The 20,897-nt window shown below is 38.8% G+C and overlaps 1 protein-coding gene across 1 annotated transcript; it reads left to right on the plus strand.

Annotated features, from left to right (window-relative positions):
* The first annotated feature begins 2,846 nt into the window (after nucleotides 1-2,846).
* Nucleotides 2,847-20,322, plus strand: LOC109212874. The gene is made up of 5 exons (XM_019376573.1): nucleotides 2,847-2,965; nucleotides 15,209-15,292; nucleotides 19,144-19,219; nucleotides 19,266-19,838; nucleotides 19,969-20,322. Exons 1-5 carry the CDS (start codon nucleotides 2,847-2,849, stop codon nucleotides 20,320-20,322), a joined length of 1,206 nt encoding a protein of 401 aa, XP_019232118.1.
* The last annotated feature ends 575 nt before the right edge of the window (nucleotides 20,323-20,897 follow it).

Below are 20,897 nucleotides of genomic sequence, written 5' to 3' on the forward strand. Positions count from 1 at the left end.
GTAACCCTATTACTTTTATGATATACTTCTTAAAAATTTCTATTACTAATTTAATTCGAAAACGTATTATAATGTCCTATTACTAATTTAACTTGAGAAAGTATTATATTGTCCAAATTTATTTAGAAAAACGAGAGCCTATATTATATTATAAAAGCATAACTATAATATTAATATACCAAAATAGCCCTAAATTATTAAACGAAAGAACTCATAGGCAGAGGACATAACTGCACTAACCTATTTTTGGACTACAATACCTTCTATGCTAATTTTTAATATTGAAGATTTTAATATTAATATAATTTTGTCTATTAAATTATTATTAAAAATATGTAGGAAGGTTTAATAAAATTAATTTCATAAGAATCCACCGTATTGGCAATACATTACCACTCCATAATGTCCAATATTAAAAAAAATAAAAGTAATAATAAATGAACTCCATAAAGAGTTAACATAGAGGAAAAAATACCCCCACAATAATATATTTTTATATTATATTTGAACTATTTTTCTACTCAAATAATACTCTTGTAATTAATTTTTCGTGTATTGCTGAAAAATACTCAATTATTAAACAACAACTAAGAAAATATGTAAGAATTGTTTGATAAAGAGAAAAAATAGTTGGTAATAGTCACTACCACTAATGATTCTACAAATATAAAAATCTAAAGGTGAGATGTCATATCAATATTTTACTCTTTGAAAATAAAATTTATGGTGGATAAAATTATAATTAAGATTAGTGATGTTCGGCCAAAATGCATATATTTACCCATTGTTATCTCACATTCTAGTATTTTTAATCGTCTTTTGAGCATTAATTATATTGTTTTGTGCTTAATATTATACTTTAATTGTATAGGAATAAAGTGGTATGAAAATGAAGAAATTTAGAGCAAAATTAATTAAAACACGGAAGAAAAAAAGGAAAACAAAATAAAGAAGAAGACAAAAGGAGGACACCCTTTGTTTTTTTGTCTCCCAAGTGAAGACAAGAGAAATACAACTTAAAAGGAATGAAGGCAAAAACGATCTGGGGAGGAAAAATTAAAATCGTGAAACGCTACTGCTTCCAGCGCCACGGCCAGCGCTAGGCGCTGGCCTGGATGTTGTATTGCGGGGCTTTTCCTACTTTGTTTGGGACAAGGTTATTTCGGTCCTACACGGTCCCAACTTGTATAAAAGGGGTCCTAAACCTATTTTGAAGAGGGAGGACGTTTTTGAGAGGAACTTTTGACCAAACACAAGCACAGAGCCGCCGTGGAGGCCGGGTTTCATCTTTCTTCCATCAAACTTAGTAATTTTTATGTTTCTTCGTATGATTTGTTGTTTTGCTACCATGTTTATGTGGAGCTAAACTTCACGTTCTAGGGTTGTGGTTCTTTCATGACTATTGTTATTGGGATATTGGTTTTGATTTCTTAGTTTATCATATTGGTTTATTTATTTAATCCTGCACTTAATTATTTGATTGATTGATCACCAATTGAATACTATCTACGAATCTTGAATTGAACTCGAAAGTGGGAATTCTAGATTGCATATAGGATTGAGTAGAGCAAATTCTTGAACCTGGGCATCGGGGAACGGATTCGCGGTTAGGATAGACATATACCTAATTGCCTTGCTTGGTTAATTTACGGGAATTATAAATGCGTTCTTATTAGTTCTAATTCCATAGACATATAGGAGTTAGGTTAGCTTGAATAGGCGAGTAAGAACTCGACAGATTCTTATGAGCAATATTAACCCTGTTAACCAATAAACTAGATAAATTAGTTAGTCAATTCAATTGAAGAATACAATAGGAATGTTAGATAGCCCATAACCCTAAATCGTTTTCATTACATTGATATCATAAAAATCTTCTCTTTTTCTGTTCAAAGTTCATTATTTATATTTCTTTATTTAATTAGTTTAGAATCAAATATTTCTAGGTTTAATTCTTGTTTAGATAATTAGGACAGTCTAATTTAGTTAATAGTTAATCACAAGTCCTCGTGGGTTCGACATCCGACTTTTAGTCACTTTATTACTTGACGACCGCGTATACTTGCGTGTGCGTTTGGCCGCAACAAGTTTTTGGCGCCGTTGCCAGGGACTTAGAAATTAACTATTTTTCTATATTAGACTTTACTTTTATCTTTACAAGTTTTGATTTTTCTCTTCTCTTTTAGTAAATATTTTTATTTTTATAACAATTTTGATCGTTCTCTTAGTCTGTTTCTAGTTCTCTCCACATGACATATGGGGATGAAATATCCGGAGGTAAGGTTATTGATGAAGAAGCATGGTTGACGGATGACTTTTGTGGCCCGTCTTTTTGGGCTTGTCATGACCTGATTTCTGGGAGGTCTGAATTTGAATATGGGAGTAAGGGTTGGTATTGGGAAGAATACTCACGATTAAGGGAATACGAGGAACGTCGTTATCTTCTAACAAAATTGGTGAATGACTGGTCTAAGGAGAGAGTTGAACTTGCACAAGATATTGACAGGTTTGGCTTGGATGTGCACAACTTAGATGCAGATTTGAGTGCAAAGGTTGATGCGTGTAACGCCCAACAATTTAATGATGAGTTATGTGAAGCAGAAAAAAATCTTCTAGACCAAATTGAAGAGCTAAAACGAGAATACCAATCATTAGACCATATTTTTCTTGAGGATGTCAATGTTGGGAAGAGTGTTCTAGAGTCATATGAGGGAGTAGATAATGTTACATTTGAAGACTCTAGTGCATGTAAATATGACGAGGATATAAATAGTAACACAATTCCAAAGTTGGGGCGTATTGGTCCTCATTCTAAATATTTTTCGACGTTGTGTTTGGATGATGACATGGAAATCGAGTCATCTGAGCTTCTGGAGGAGTCAATGGAAGAGGAACAAGCTGCTTACATTCTTGGATTTGTCGTGCCAGAGAGAAAAAATTACATTCCTCGTATAAAGGCCGAGAAGTATAGAGTGAAAAATTTGTTACTTGGCCTATTTATTTTTGTATACCCACCAAAGGAGCATAGCCACAGACTGGATGCCATGTTAGGGGTACAATTCATAAGTTCAAGGTGGAGGCAAAAAGTGTTTTACGTTGTGTCGCGATGTTAAATGAGGCGCTTGTTGGGAGGCAACCCGGCTTTACTGATTTCTTTTATTTTTGTTTATTTAATTTATTTTTATTATTTTGTAGTATTATTTTTGTGTTTTGTAGGAGTAGGAGCATGGAGTCAAAGCCAATAGGCATGTGCAAAAGCGTGCAGGTGGTTGAAACTAAGTGTGAGGTACCCGCACAAGGGATCATACCTGGGAGAAGTCTGAGTATCCCGTGAGCTGCTAATTCTTCGGCCTTTGGCCTACCAGGGAGTTTCTTTTACCCTCTTGTTATTTTCAGTGCATTGAGGACATTGCACAGTTTTAAGTGTGGGGTGAGGAGATTGTCTGGGTGATTTTCTATGCTATCCTAGATTTGTTGTAGTACTTTTTCTTAGAGTAGTTATTTGTGTTAAGAAATAAAATTAAAAAAACGAAAAAAAATGAAAAAAGAAATTTTTTTAGAAAATTGGGACTTTTTCCGACGATGGATTTTGTGGACAGGTTTCTTGAGGGATTAAGGTCAAATAAAAAAAATCAAAAAAAAATTTAATTGTTGTTTCTAGTTAGTTTTAGTTAGATAATAATCCCCCTTGGTTTTTCTTTGTGCATCGGTTCTTTTCCACGGGATGTATCTTGAACCGGGTAAATTTTTTTATTTTTAGGATTAGATTTTTTTTAGGACTAGTAAAAGAGGGAGAAGAAAAAAAAACTATCGTTACTTGTTTGATACTAGCATATTTAGGCCTAAGCTTGAGTCGTACTTTCCTCTGAGTGCTTGAGTAATGAATAAATAGCAGACTTTCTGACACCCAAACTCAGAGTTGTGACTCTGTATATAACTTATTCTTATTTTGTGGTTCGCGATGATCCTGTATGTCTTTGAGTGGAATTGATCCATCTTGATTGATACTTGTTCCATGTGGGGTGAGGATTTCTTACATATATTCCATATTTTGCATCTTAGTCTAGAACTTGCCCTGCATGATATTGAAGCGAAATAAAAGTGTTGCTCTGTTTAGAAGATGATAATAGGCTTTCTTTGATATGTCTTGTGAATTTTTGCTTTTTCAGATATTGTACCACTAGTTAGCCCTTTGAGCATGTAGCCTTTTGTTTTGCCTTGATCCTTTTGTTGAATCCCTAGTTGTTGCACCCTGCTTCCTTGAGCATTGCTGCTTAGACCGTAATATTAATTGATAAATTTGAAGAATGGGATGGTTAAGTTAAAAAAAATGGTGACCAATTGTCACGACCCATTTTCACAATAGGTCATGAGGGCGCCTGACACCCTTGTCAGGCAAGCCATTTGCGGAAACATTTCTAAATACCTATGTTGCTTTTAATTAAAAATAAGTGAAATAAACACTCAAAGTGGAATTTAAACCAGAAGAACTGAATACTGTAATAATATGACTACACAACCCAAAAATGATCGTCTACCAAAGTGTGTGCCAGAACCTGGTGTCACAAGCTACGGGCAACTAGTAGAATATACATCCAAAAGAATACCACACTACCCTACTGTCTGGATCCGAATAGACAGAAAATAACAATACAAAAGAAAAACTTCTTCGGTTGCGGATCGACATGGAAGGAAAGCAGCTCACCGTAGAAGTCCCAAGCCTGCTCACGAATGCGCACCAGAGAAATAACCGGATCCACCTGCCTCAGACCCTGTACATTTAAGTACAGAAGCGTAGCATGAGTACATAAACAATATGTACCCAGTGAGTATCCCGCCTAATCTCGAAGAAGTAGAGACGAGAGGTCGACTTGATACTCACTAGGGTCAAGATAATATAATATAATTATGCTATTCTAAGCATGAAAGTCACCAATATTCAACAAGTTATAACAAAGAGCAATAATCATGTTCTTGTCCTTATTTCAGTTTCCATTTTTTTCATTTTCAATTTCTAAGCAAGTAGGCATGTCATGTTCAAGTATCAGCATATATATATACATATATATACATATATATATATATATATATATATCCTATGCAATCACACCGAGGTCGACGGCCCGTTCCAACAGAACTAAGATGTGCACTACCGAGGGTCGAACGGCACGAACCATAGATGCATCTATTCTCACCGAGGCGATCGGCCCGATCCATATATATCAAGAAAATATCAAGAATGCACACGAAGATTCATACATATACCAGGAAGCTCTTACCAAGGCTTAGCAAGTTCATACGTTCACTTCATATTTCCATTAAGTCTGTAGCATATCATGAATGATCATAGTGGCAATTTAAATAAGAGATACTTTCAAATTAGGCATGATGTGGGTCCTAAACTACTGTGACGACCCGACCCGTCGTCTCATGAGAACCGCTCCGTTTCCCCCATTTCCTGCTTCGTTATGCTTTATTATCAGTGTCTTGTGTGAACGAGTTGAATTGGGTTAATTTTTGGAAGGAAATGAGACACTTAGTCTCTTTAAGGAAGGCTTGTTTTGGAAAAGTCAACCGGATGTTGACCTATGAGTTAGAGGGCTCGGATGAGGATTCCGACGATTCGGTTAGCTTCGGGGGATGATTTGTGACTTAGAAGTGTGATCGGAAGTGATTTTGGAGGTCCGGTGTAGAATTAGGCTTGAATTGGCGAAGTTAGTATTTTGGCGAATTCCGGTTGATAGGTGAGATTTTTATCCGAGGGTCGGAATGGAATTCCGAGAGTTGCTGTAGCTTCGTTAGGTGATTTGGGATGTGTGTGCAAAATTTCAGGTTATTCGGAGGTGATTTGGTTGGGGTTTTGATCAAATGCGTGTTTCGGAAGTTTTAGAAGAACTTAGGCTTGAATCCGATGTAAATTTGGTGTTTTGATGTTAGTTTTAGTGTTTAGAGAGTGCAAATAAGTTTGAATGATCATATGTGACGTGTTAGTATGATCGTATGCGGTCCCAAGGAGCTCGGGTGAGTTTCGGATAGGTTTGGGCTGCGTCGTGCTCGTTTTTCTTATGCTTTGACGTCGTTTCTTCAAGCATTAATGATATCATATTGAACAAATGAGCTCCGATTATTGTTTTGAATGAAGCATTAGATCCGTATCGTAATTACGGACCCGTAGCAAAAAGAATCGTCGAATTTGGACATCGTATGAGGATTTTATGGCCATTTTACCAAGGTTGCCCAGATTTTCAAGTTAATGACGAAATTGCCCCTGACGGCGTATTACAAATCTGCACTATTTGCAAATCTTAAAACCTACATATCTCCTTCATTATAAGGTCAAATTGAGTGATTCAAAAGCCTAAATTCATTAGAATTTCACAAGGAATCCATTGGGATCAGTAAAATGCGTGAACAGTATACCTATAATGAGCAGGTCGAGTTTTCTTCCAATTTTTGAACGGGAAGAAGCTTCTGAGGCGATTTTTAAGAGAGAAAATCAGTGGGTATCACAGAGATAAGTGATTTGATTATTAAAACTCGTTTATGGGTGATTATAGACCATAATCCCAGCCTTTAATTCATGAAAAACAGTAGAAAAATAGAATTTTGGGGCCTGAGATTATGAGACCTTTAGGGGTCGATTTGAGGGGTCAAACGGACTCCGATTTTGGTGTTCTTTATATGTACGGAATCGGGAGAAGATGAAGAACACTTTTCTGTAAAAATTTCTAAGTTTCGAGAAGTAGGCCCGGGGCTCGGGTTTTGTCAATTTCGGGATTATTGATATTTTTTGATTATTTTCGATTGGGTATTGATCCTATAGCATAATGTGACGTATTCGTTGTGGTTTTCGTCAGATTCGACGTGCGAGGAGGTCGATTTGAGAGGCAAGGGCATAGCGAGCTAGAATTTTGGCCGGCTTGAGGTGAGTAATAGATGTAAATGCTGTTCTGAGGGTTTGAAACCCCGTGTTTGCACATCGTAGTGCTATACTGAGGTGACTTGCACGCCGGGTAGCGAGCGTGGGTAGAGCACCGTTGGGGATTGTGACTTGGTCCACCCCAGTAGATGAATATACTGCGTATTTGACTGAAATTCATTTATTATTATTTTAAATTGAGCTGCTTGCTATATTTGGGCTTCGTGCCAGTTGATTTAATCCTTCGAGGATTGTTATTACTGGTTTCATACCATTTTCTACATATTAATGAACTCAGTCCTGGTTTTTAAATATTGTTTTGTAAACTCAGCCACCTTTTCTCTCGCTTGAAACTTAATTAATATATTTTTAAAGGAAGTTTGGGCTGAATATTTCTATATTGTTGTGCCGAAGGGCTTATGTGATTTTGGACTGAGTATGGGATCGGGCTGCACGCCGCAGCGGTACTATATTGATATTGATATGAGGCCAGGGGCCTAGTTGATGCCACGAGATGTCTTATTATTGCGCTTGGGCCGTAAGGGGCCCCTCCTAGAGTCTGCACACCCCCAGTGAGCGCCGTCGACGATAAATAAATGGAGCGGGCTGCACGTCGCAGCGTGTACTGGAGAGTACCGGTCTATGTGTTGCATTGCATATTTGATTGTCATTTAATTATTTATCTGTTGTGGGATTTTCCATAATTGTTTTCACTAATTTTACTGATTTTATACTACTGGGTTCAAGTTGCTGTATTTATAGAATTACTTTGTGCCTATTCAGGATTTCTTATTCTCAGCCTTTATTTATGTTTATTACTCACTGGGTCGGAGTACTCACATTACTCCCTGCACCTTGCGTGCAGATCCAGGTACACCTGAGGCTGTGTGAGGACTTCTCTGCCTAGCATCATATTTGGAAGTTTCAAGGTAGCTGCATTTGACGTTCGCAGTCCTGATCTTCCTTCTATCTTATTTGATTTATTTCCGTATTTCAAGAGAACGATATGTAGTAGGTTGATACTCATGTATTAGAGGCTCAGACTTGTGACACCGGATTCTTCGGGCTGTGTAGTAGTATTTCTACTTTGGTTTTCCGCATGTTTTAACTATATTTCAGAGTTTCAGTATTATGACTTAGTAATTATTTGTGTTAATTGAATCATGAGCTGTATAAAAAGGGTTAAGGTTGTTGAATTGGTCGGGCTTGCCTAGCAGTGTGTTGGGCGCCATCACGACCGGGGTTGGGGTCGTGACAAGTTGGTATCAGAGCCTAGGTTACTTGGTCTAGCGAGTCATGAGCCGGTTTAGTAGAGTCTCGTGGATCGGTACGGAGACGTCTGTACTTATCCTCGAGAGGCTGCAGAACCTTTAGGAAAACTTCACATTCTTGAATTCTTATCGTGCATCATTGATTCAGCTTAAAAAGAAACTCTTGGAATTCCTTCCACGTGTTCGTACGCGCGCGTGAGCACTCAGTATCTGATGTGCCTTGATGGCTTGTGATCCCCCGATCGAGGGGCGAGATGTAATCTCTGTGAGTTTATGTTGGGCCAGTCTGGAGGACTTGAGGCCGGATCTTTTCCTATGGCTCGAGCACTGAGGTGCTGATTGTGTGAGCAAGTGTTTCGAACTTATATGTTCGGCATTGCCCCTATTAGTGGGAGTGATGGCTGGTTAGCTACATGGTGAGTATGTTAGTGCTGCAAGGTGCATCTATGTGACTTGGAGGTGATGAGGAAGGCCTACTGGATGATAGAAGAACTATTAGGTGTTTGAATTCCATTGCGATTCGAGGTATAGCCCGAGTTATGGGCGTGTGAAGAATCTTTTCATGTTTCTAGTTGAGAGTGAAGTAAAAATTTTATGTTGCGGTATGAATTCAGACTCAGAAAGACTAAGCGACTGTGTATAGTTTAGGACGGTGGAAGGTATACAGAAATGGTAGTTGGAGGCAAAGCAGGTGGGTCATCTCCTGCGGAGTGTTCTAAAGTTGTGTGATCCTTATGTTATCTATTAGAAGATCTCATTTACAAGTGAAGAAAATGTGTTGACATCTAAATTGGATCGTTAAGAGAGTGGACTCAGCTGATGTGGGGATGAATACGAGATTTGTAGAGGATTACAGTACCAGATGATCTGTGTTTTCACAAACTAGTAGATGATTTGAGTTCAATCTCACTATGATATGGTGGCATCATTAGAGTAGAAGCATTATGAGTTGTTGAGTGTGTCCTGATATATGGCTTCGAGCCAAGTTGGGGAGGTTACTGTTGATTAGCTGATCGCACGGTTATGTGCTATGTTGGTTCCGTTTCGAGGTATGCTAGCGGATCAGTTCTGGTTGTGGAAATTGAGCCGAGGATGGCACGAGTGAAGCAAAATTTTGACAAAGGTTATATGGTGCTTCGTAGATGTGTGAAAATCACAGGATGTCTTAAGCTGTTGTTGGTAAAGAATGCTCGGGCATGGAGAAGGAAGATGTTTGTTTGTATTGGGATGAGGTCATATCCTGCGGTGTCAGAGTGCTAATGAGGCACGGGTGGTTATGTTCGTTTGATCAGGTGAATTGCAGTTTGAATAAGAAGTAAATGACTCTCGAGAATGATTTTAATGTATTCAAGATTCTACATGTAACAATCAGGTGTCTTAAGGTTGTGTATGTGGTTAGAGACCGTGTTTTCATCGGAAAATGTCGAGGCTTGTGGTATTTTTATGTGATTATGGGATCCTATGTGTCGGTATCTGGAAAGTAAAGGAAGCGAATTCAGATTCGTAGGAAGTTCTTCAAGTAGAGTATTCTGGAATGTGGTATTTCTGGGAAACATTTGAGAGAGTATTCAGAGGCCTATGGGTCTTAGACAGTGTGGTCTTATGTTCGAGTCTCGTGTGGTAAGCCTGGATTGAGGCATTGTGATGCTACAGCGAGGGAGAAATATCAAGTTGATGATGAATCAGAAGGGAAATTAGATAGATGGAATAGCTTGATAGTAGATCGAATCGGTATGGTAAGGGTATGATTAATTCTTCATATGTGTTCGAGGTAATGAGCTTTTACAGGCATTTGGCAGCAATGCTCTTTTGTTCTCACAGCTTGCTCAGCTTGGTTTGGATAGAAGGATTCAGTCCTGGCAGTTTAGCTTGTGCGAATGGAATTGGCAGAGATGTCCTTGTTGGGTTTTACCGTGGTTTGGAGATGTATATATATCTTTCTACAGGCATGCGAAGCGTGGAATGTGTAATGATTCTTCTTCCTAATGGGATCAACGGAAGTTCTTGATTAGAGGAGTTACAGTTCAGTTCTGAAAAGGAGTTCATAAAAATTCTTAGGCAACGGGTAGCCTCAGGTAATCAAGGAAATGATACTACTAAACAGAAGTGATTTGACGATAGTAAATGTCTCGGAAAAAGGGTAATGTGATTAGACTGATGATACTACGTTAGTATTGCGGTGCTTTCTTGCTAGATCGACTGCTGATGTCTGAGTTTGTTTGATGGCACAGTGGAATTTTAGAATATCTTTCGTGGAATGATTGGGTACTCGAGGTGTAATATGTATTCATACTGCGGAATTTGGGATCAGGTACAGTGATTCGTGTGCTATATGGAGTTGGAGACTGGGAGTTCTCAGGTACAAACTATGTAGTGGTTGTGGATCGTGTGTATCGGCACCGTTTAGCGGCTATTGGGATTTGGAGGCCCGAGTGGATCTTTCTTTGCTTGGTATATTAGATTTTTGGATACGATATCGGGGTGTAGACTGGTTGTCTCAGTGTTGGGTTATTCTAGACTATTGTGCTATGGGCTATGCCGAAAAATGCCACAGGTTGCGTGGCGAGGTGCATCGGATTTTGTTCTAGCAGAGTGGTTTGTATTCCAAAGACCAGGGGACGGCTGGGAAGGATTGCTTTTCTTAGTTGGGCCTTCGTGATGGATGTCAGTGCATAGGTTACTACCATTGGTTCTGTTCCGGTGTTAAGGGACTTTTCGGATGTGTTTCTTGTGGCCGGGCATGTCGCCGGGCGAGGTTGTGGATTTCGATATTGATTTGGTGTCGGGCACCGTATCGTACGGCTCCGGCAGGAGTTATAGTAGCGGAAGGAGCAGCTTCAGGCTTTCTTGGTAATGAGTTCGTTGGTAGGCTGACGTGGATACGTGTTTAGCTTGAGTTGGCTTGGTTGGCCCCGAATTGTATTGTTGAGGGATAGGTTGATTCGATCGTTATTGAGCTTGTTAGTGATCTGAGGAGAGCTATGAGTTGCTTTTCGGTGTTGTAAGACGTTATGATTTGTTGGTTATGGGCACATGTGGTGCGGTTCTATTGGGGATTCATAGTGAAAGTCGAGCTGGAAGAGTAATTGGGTGTTGCTCGGTAAATGGAGCATTGGTTATGACCTATCGGGTTGTGTGGCGTATGTTATTTGTTTCACCGTGGGTGTAATGAATTGCTTTGGTTCCAGACATCAAATTGTGCGTGGCTGTCGATTTTGAGCATAGTGACTTGAGGTGTTTCATGTGTAACAGTGTTTGGATAGGATCGCGCATTGTAGCGAGGCCACGTGGAGATATGACCTTTCGGGGTAGATTCAGGTGTTCTATTTCTATGATGTGAGACGGGGTCTCAGCCTTGTGTTGTGATGGCACCGATGAGCTTGAGGTACAGCTCTTTCGTTTGAGTCATTTTTCATGATTTGAGTATGTTCAGACCGTTTCTTATTGGTGCGCGTATTATGCAAGTTGTGGCTTAGGCCTGTATTGAGGTGTCATATCACCAGAGTGGTGTGTTAGATTCGAGGTGATCATTGGGGTCACTAATGAATACGAACGGATTTGATTTCAGCTTGTTGGAAGGATAATATCGAGGTTCGGCTCGGAATCTGCTGTGGTATTAGTCAAAAGGGAAGTGGCTTCATGAATGGTTGATCTGAGAAATGGTTACGGTTTATTGCGTGTTTCATTTATCGTTGGCAGTATATGAAAGTGTTGGAATAAGACCTTAGTTGATAAGAGGTTTTCTACCGGTATTCGGGTGTTGTGGGCAACTGCTGTGAATAGAAGTTATCGTTTCGAGTGTTTGGGTTATGTAGTATATCATATGATTGCACCTGAGGTTGCAGGTATGGGTTATTACAGTTGGTTCGGGCTTATTCTGAGTATAGATGTGAGGTTCTGATCTTGTGTATGATTTCAGAAAGTGCAATGTGGTTCTATGGTTTATGGACTAGATGGATTGTGAAATTTCAGCTATGTTGTGTTATCGAACCTATGCGAGATAGGGTGACTGTCACACCTCCTTTTTACTTACTATACCCCCGAAAGAGGGTATAAGTAAAGGGAGTTATTTCCAACTTGAAGTGACAATCGAAACGGGATTCATTTTATCAAAAATTCAGAGTCGCTACTTGGGAGATTTATGGTGTCCCAAGTCACCGGTTTTAATCCCGAATCGAGGAAAAGAATGACTCTGTTATTATAGTCTGCGAACCAAAAATCCGGGTAAGGAATTCTGTTAATCCGGGAGAAGGTGTTAGGCATTCCCGAGTTCCGTGGTTCGAGCACGGTCGCTTTGATCCTACTTGGCTTATTAAGTTATTTAATTACTGATTTTAGAACCTATGTGCTTTCCGCTTTTAATTGAGAAAATTATCTTGAAACGGGTTACGCGTACGTATACCCGCTTGTTTGGCGCGTCAGAAATTATGTCACGCGAACGTGTCCACGATTAATAACGCTTTATTATTATTAAGAAAGTTTGGGCCGAAGTTGCGCGAATGCATACTCCGTTTTTGTTTTAGAAGCATAATTGTGTTACGCGGACGTATACACAATCACACTAGTATTTTTAAACGGCCCTAAAGGATATTCTACGAAATATTAGTCATTTTTAATATCTAGGTTATAAGGCTAGTACGAGGGCCATAAAAACTAATTAACAGCCCATGAAAACCTATTTTTACTATTAAGAAGAGTTTAATCAAAGTTGCGCGAACGCATACTCCAAATTGATTTTTAGAATTGTGATGATGTTACGCGAACGTATACGCAATCACAATCGTGTTTTAATCGGCCCTAAAGGCTTTCTACGAACATTATTTTAATTAGCTAAGCTACAATATATGAGAACCATGACTTATACACAAATTGAAAACAAGAGAAAAATATGTACAGTATGTGGGGATCAAGCTAATATAACTTTGGACATGCTTATTTCCAATGATCCAACCGACTCCATTCATTCCTCAAACACATTGTGAAATGGGAGAAATATTTGGTACTGATTATTTTAATTGACTTGTCATTCAAATATTCGGTACGGGAATAAGAAAATCAGTAAAGGAAATCTGCCCAAATTTGAAATCAAATTGCGATTAAACCAAATTGTGTCATGTGCACATATTACTCTTCACATTGAAACATATTTTCTACCTTAGATAGAGACTAACATAATAGTATGAAATCACTCTCTGTTAACCAGTGAAAGAACGCAACAACTAGGACACAAAATTTTAAAGAAATACTTTGTTTTCCCTAGATTTTACAAAGAACAGCATGCTTGCAATCACCAGTGCAGACTCACACTAGACATACTTGACATTACTCCAACCCCAAAGCGATAGATCCAAAACAGTAACGGACAAATTTGATGAAGCCATTAATACTAAAATCCTGAATTTCCCTTTTCACTAAACAATCATATACATCTACGCTGACAGCCAGAAATGTAACACGTACTGTCATACAAACCACGAATAGGCATAAACCTGAACATAAACCTTTCTTTTGCATGAACAAACCTCATTTAAAGCCTAATAGAGACATTTATGGACTGTATTCCAACACATGATGTCGATGTATACTATAACAATGGAACTAATTCATCAGATCACTACCAGTGGGCAAAAGGCATTCAAAACTTGAAGAAATCAGGGGAGGGTGAACATGAAAGTTAACTTATGAATCCATTGTCGCTTATGCTAATAGTTAGAAACCACTTATATAAGCCTAAATTAAGCAAAAGGTCACAGTAAATCAAGAACAAATCAGGAAACAAAGCAAAAGAAATCTCATGCTTCAATTCTTCACGTCAATTCATTTTCTCAAATTCGAGCTTCATGATCAACAAAGTTACAAAGGGGTGTACCTGGAAAATGAAACGAAAGAAAGCAGGATAATCAGAAATCCAGCAACAGTAACAGGGCAGCAGAATCAGCAGTTTAACACCAGATTTTGAAACCAGAAAATGAGCTAAACAGTCCAAAACTCAAATTCAAACCAAACAATGGACCAAAACACCTCAACCAAGCTTGCTTTTAATCCATTTCCAATGTTAGCTAATCAGAACTTGTTTCAATATCAAAAGCAATTCAGAAACTAGTAGAAGAAATCAAATAAACAGTATTATTTGAAGCTTTAGCCGTCTAGAGAATTTCAGGGATTTTCAGCTCCTTCCCTCCATTGAACCCCAAGTAACTATGCCTTTATAGGCAAGTTACTAGGGCAGCCTTAGGGGTTTTATTCTTCTTTTTTAGTCCTTCTCTAATTTTCAAAATAGCTACTTAGCCCCTGATTTTCTGACTTGCTACCCAAGTTTAAACACCTAAATCCTGATATTCAAATTAAAACCCCACCCTAGAAACTTCCAAATCAGTTGCTAAAATATTCCCTCTAATAAAATTTCTAAAACACCCTTCCAATCCCCTGTTATTACTGCAAGAACTTAATGGGTCACAGGTCAACTGACCCAACAATTAAGCCGGGCCTGGGCTCACAAATTGATCCGGATTCCTTTAGAGAGAACTGTGAAATGAACTTATGGCCCAAACAACACACAATCCCCCCCCCCCCCCCAAGCCCAAACTAAATTGAAACAATCCAAATAAGGAACACAAAGTTAACAAAGCTAAACCAAACGAACTTAAACAATCAGCCGATAAACTTAGTTAGAACGAAAACTTAGGAAGAGAAAGGTTTAAAGTAAACAAAATAGGGAGAAATCAATTCTATCTAAAATTCTCCAAACTTTTAAAGTGCGTACCGAAAAAGAAGAAAGGAGGGAATGGACAAAACTGAGAAACCAAAATAACAAACGAAAGAGAAAAGAAGAGAGCACTTACTAAGCTTAAGCCCGACCTCAACTGACCCTCCGATTTTGAATCACAAAAAGATATTAATCAACTGTTCTTCGTCAAGAACAGGCGAATAATATCGCTTTGTGATAGAACCAACCTGGGATGCTCCTAGACACTGGAGAGGTACTCTTGCATGAACGGGTTTTGACTTTGACTTTTAGGGCTGGAATTTTGGATCTAAGATTCGAGACGTTTCAACTGGATTTGATGAAAGCTGGTTTGAGATTTGGGGAGAGGGGGTCACGGTGAGTTCGTGGTGTGATTTTGGTTAAAATTGAAGACTCACCGCCACCGTAGGGCAATTTCCGGCGGCGGTGTGCGGTGGCAGGAGATGGAGAGGTGAGATACGAGGAGCGATTCAGTTTAAGTCTCCTCTAATTCAGACATTTTAATTAAAACTGGAGACGAACCCCTGGCCGTTGGATGATGGGAAAATGAAGGGGTGGGATTGATTTGAACCTAATGAACTCAAAACGACGTAGTATCTCCCCCATACTACGTCGTTTCAAGAGTCTCCACAGCTGACCATTTGGACCGGGTTTGGGGAGGACGTTGGGCCTGGTTTGAACGGGTATTGCTGGGCTGGGGAATTTAATCTATTAAACGGCCCAGACATGTTTTACTCTCTTTCATTGAATCCTTAATCAAAATCCTTTTTTTTTTTCCAAAATCAATTCTTTTTTTTTGTTTTTCCTTTTCCTCTCTTTTTTTTTCCAGAAATAATAATAAAAACTAAATTAATTGCTACAACCTAAATGAACTAAATACACTAGTTAAACCTAAATAAGAACTATCAAAATTAATTAATCAGACAACTAAAAGGAAAATCACTCTAAATTAAAATCTGGAATGAAAAATGCAAATTAACCTAATTTTTGGTGATTTTCTTTTATTTAAAACAACTTAATTACTAAACAATTATAAAAATGCAAAATTAACTCCTAAATGCATATGCATCATATTTTTTGTATTTTTGACCAATTAAAATGCACAGACAGAAATGCAAACAATTAACGGAAAATGCCACAAAATTCCACAGAATCGCAAACACTGAAAGAAATCATTTTGTTTTGAATTGATGGGAGTAATTCATATAGGGCAAAAATCACGTGCTCACAGTGACGTGGGATCACCCCCAGGTATATGCTTGGTAAGGTCATTCAACTATTGGTTGGCTTCTAGGACAACTCTGGGTACGCTCGAGGACGAGCGTTTGTTTAAGTTGGGGAGAATGTGACGCCCCGACCCGTGTCTAATGAGAACCGCTCCGTTTTCCCATTTTCTGCTTCTTTATGCTTCATTATAAGAGTCTTGTGTGAACGAGTTGATTTGGATTGGTTTTAGAAGGAAATGAGATACTTAGTCTCTTTAAGGAAGGTTTGTTTTGAAAAAGTCAACCGGACGTTGACTTCTGTGTTAGAGGGCTCGGATATGAATTCCGATGATTCGGTTAGCTTCGGGGGATGATTTGTGACTTAGGAGTGTGATCGGAAGTGATTTTGGAGGTCCGGTGTAGAATTAGGCTTGAATTGGCGAAGTTAGTATTTTGGCGAATTTCGGTTGATAGGTGAGATTTTGATCCGAGGGTCGGAACGGAATTCCGAGAGTTGCAGTAGCTTCGTTAGGTGATTTGGGATGCGTATGCAAAATTTCAGGTCATTCGGAGGTGATTTGGTTGTGTTTTCGATCGAATGCGTGTTTCGGAAGTTTTAGAAGAACTTAGGCTTGAATCTGATGTATTTTGATTGTTTTGATGTTGTTTGAGGTGTTTTGATGATTGGAGCAAGTTTGAATGATTTTTTTAGGATACGTTGATGCTTTTGGTTGAGGTCCCGGGGGCCTCGGGGTATTTTCGGATGGCCAACGGAAGGTTTTTGGGACTTTGGATGCTGCAGAAAATTGCAGGTCAGTGCTGCAGAGTTTTGCTCTATGCGATCGCAGGAGAGGCTTCGCGATCGCATAGAAGGATTTTTGGGGATGGTCAATTGTTCAACACGACCGCATGGTTGTGTTCGCGATCGCGTAGAGTCGAGAGTTCATGCAATGCGATCGCGGGAGTGTCAGTGCGATCGCATAGAGGAATCTTGGGAGTTTGGATTTTTGTTCATCGCGATCGCGTGGGTGAGTCTGCGATCGCGTAAGGTAAAATGTTTGGTCATTGCGATCGCAGGGATGTTTACGCGATCGCGTAGTGTTAAATTTTGGAGTTTGAATTTTGTGCATTGCGATCGCAAGCCTGGGGCTGCGATCGCATAGAGGAAAAGAGGCATGGACAGAAGGGTTTTAATAATATTTCATCCGCGAACCAAGTCTTATTTCCACCATTTTTGAGCAACCTTGAGAGCTTTTGGACGGGAATTGAAGATGACTTCGACGGGGATTGATTGGAGGTAAGTCCTAAGAACCAAAAACACGTTTTTATTGTGAATTTAGACTGAAAAACCAAGGAAATAAGGAGTTAGAATGATGGTTAGGGCTTGAAACTTAAGAGAGTTTAAATGGGGATTTGAGGGGTCATTTGGACTCCGATTTTGGTAATCTTTATATGTATAGACTCGTGGCGAGATAAGGAATCCGTTGATGTTTAATTCTCTGATTTTTGAGTAGTGGGCCTGGGGCTCGGGTTTTGCTAATTTCGAGATTTCAGCTATTTTTCGATTGTTTTCGCTTGGGTATTGTTCCATTGGCATATTATGACGTATTCGTTGTGGTTTTGATCAGATTCGGCACGAGGAGGTCGATTTGAGAGGCAAGGGCATAGCGAGCTAGGATTTTGGCCGGCTTGAGATGAGTAATGATTGTAAATGATATCTTGAGGGTTTGAAACCCCGAATTTGCACATTGTAGTGCTATGTTGAGGTGACTTGCACGCCGGATAACGGGCGTGGGGTAGAGCACCGTCGGGGATCGTGACTTGGTCCGTCCCGCTTAATAAAATTACTACCTAATTGATTGCAGCTTAGTAGATATCCTTATAAAAATGAATTAATTATCATAATTGGGCTTCGTGCCAACCGCTTGAATCCTTCAGGGATTGTTTTTACTGGTTTCTTACCGTATTTACAGATAATTGAACTCAGTCCTAGTATTTAATATTGTTTTGCAAACTCAGCCACTTTTTCTCAAAACTTGGAACTTAAATAATATTTCTAATGAAGTTTGGGCTGAATATTTCTATATGATTGTGCCCGTGGGGCTTATGTGAGTTTGGACTGAGCACGGGATCGGGCTACACGCCGCAGTGGTATGATATTGATATTGATATGAGGCCGAGGGCCTAGTTGATGCCACGAGATGGCTTATTATTGCGCTTGGGCCGTAAGGGGCCCCTCCCGGAGTCTGCACACCCCCAGTGAGCGCCGTCGACGATAAATAAATGGAGCGGGCTGCACGCCGCAGCGGGTACTGGAGAGTACCGGTCTATGTGTTGCATTGCATAGTTTGATTGTCATTTACTTATTTATCTGTTGTGATATTTCTATAATTGTTTTCACTGATTTATTGATTTTATGCTATTGGGTTCAAGTTGCTGTATTTATAGAATTGCTTCGTGCCTATTGAGGATTTCTTATTCTCAGTCTATATTTATGTTTATTACTCACTGGGTCGGAGTACTCACATTACTCCCTGCACCATGCGTGCAGATCCAGGTACTACTGAGGCTGAGTGAGGACTTCTCTGCCTAGCATCATATTTAGGAGTTTCAAGGTAGCTGCAGTTGACGTTCGTAGTCCTGATCTTCCTTCTATCTTATTTATTTTAATTTCTGCATTTCTAGAGAACGATATGTAGTAGGTTGATACTCATGTATTAGAGGCTCAGACTTGTGACACCGGATTCTTCGGGCTGTGTAGTTATTTTATATTTTGGGATTTCCGCATGTTTAACTCTATTCACGGATTTTAGTATTTTGACTTGGTAATCATCTGTGTTAATTAATTCATGAACTGGGTAAAATGGTTAAGGTTATTTAATTGGTCGGGCTTGCCTAGCAGTGTGTTGGGTGCCATCACGATCGGGGCTGGGATCGTGACACTGAAGTTCAGGACTACCTGTCCTAAACTTCTGTTAACCCTGTTTTATATTATATTTTCAGGTTTCTTTATATGTTTTATGCATATGGATCATCATTATCTAGTTGGAATCATTGTAGACCAGTGATTGCTGTTGATGTAACTTTTTTGAAGTCAAAATTTCGTGGTGTTTTAATGATTTCAGTTTCAAAGGATGCAAATAACCAAATTTTCCCACGCCTTTGGAATAGTAGAATCTGAAAATAACAATTCCTATGAGTGGTACTTTAGTCAGCTCCGCAATGCAATTGGGAGCCGTGAGAATTTAATATTTTTATCAGACAGGCATCAAGCTATTGCATATGGCATTGCAAAGGTATATCCTGAAAGCCATCATGGGATTTGCATCTATCATTTGGAGCAGAACCTAAAGCGAAGGAAGGTGAAAAGTGAGGTCATAAAACTTTTCCAAAGTGCTGCAAGAGTATACATGCGCAAAGAATTTGATCTATACATGTCAGATATAGCAAAAGTAGATAAAAAGACTTATGACTACTTGATGGAAGAACCACCGGAAAGGTGGGCACGTTCTTGTAGTCCACGACGAAGATATGACATGCTCACAACAAACATAGTTGAGTCAATGAATTCTGTCATATTAGAAGCAAGGGAGCTGCCTATATTAAGAATGATGGATTTCATTCAAGTGAAGCTACAACGTTGGTTTTATGAAAGAAGAAATGAAGCAGAAGGAACTTTTTATGATGTTTCTTGTTGGGTAGAGGAGGAATTGAAGAAAAAATAGATTTAGCATTTACTTTGAATGTAAGTATTATGTTCTATGTTTAGCTTATGATTTTAATATAATTTAACATAATGTACTAACTTATAATTTTTCAACATTGAAGGTCTTCCCTGTTGATTTATGGCGTTCTAGAGTTGAAGAAGAAGGAATAACTTTCTTGGTGGACTTAAACAAAAGAACATGTGATTGTTTTCAGTTTCAATTTGATGAATTACCATGCATACATGCAATTGCAGCTATCGAGAAGAGAAACATCCAGAAGTCCAACTTTTGTTCACACTGGTACTTAAAGGAATCTTGGCTGAAAACATATGAAAGACAAATACATCCTGTAGGACATACTGATTCTTGGATTGTACCAGAGAGTGTTAAGTCACAAATTGTTAAACCTCCAGATTTCAAAGTGCCACCAGGTAGAAGGCAGAAGAAAAGGCATATTCCAGCTACTGAGTCATAAAAAATAACATTCAAATGTGGTTGTTGCAGAAGAATTGGTCATAATAGAACAACTTGTATATATTCTCCGGTAGTCCATCCATTTTCAAGAAAGCATAGAGAATAGTAGATATATCCACTTAAGTTTATCGACTCTTTTAAGTTTTTGCTATAAATTGGATTCATTTTGATTATCTTATTTGAGCAGATGTCTGAATTTTCAAAATTTCTTTCTGCTTACCTTCTTTTTGTTTCTTTTGAGTTCAAAGATTAAAAGTTAAGGACAGGAGTCCGTAAGTTTGACTTGCAGGTTCAAAAGTTAAGGACAGGCAGTCCTTAACTTTGAGTTTCAAGTTCAAAACTTAAGGACTGTCTGTCCTTAACTTTGAGTTACAGGTTCAAAAGTTAAGGACAGGCAGTCCTTAACTTATATTTCAAAGTTCAAAACTTAACGACAGTCTGTCCTTAACTTTGAGTTTCAAGTTCAAAAGTTAAGGACTGTCTGTCCTTAACTTTGAGTTTCAAGTTCAAAAGTTAAGGACAGGCAGTCCTTAACTTATAGTTCAAACTTAAAAACTTAAGGACTGTCTGTCCTTA

Source organism: Nicotiana attenuata, unplaced genomic scaffold (genome assembly GCF_001879085.1).
Source record: "Nicotiana attenuata strain UT unplaced genomic scaffold, NIATTr2, whole genome shotgun sequence".
Classification (NCBI taxonomy): domain Eukaryota; kingdom Viridiplantae; phylum Streptophyta; class Magnoliopsida; order Solanales; family Solanaceae; genus Nicotiana; species Nicotiana attenuata.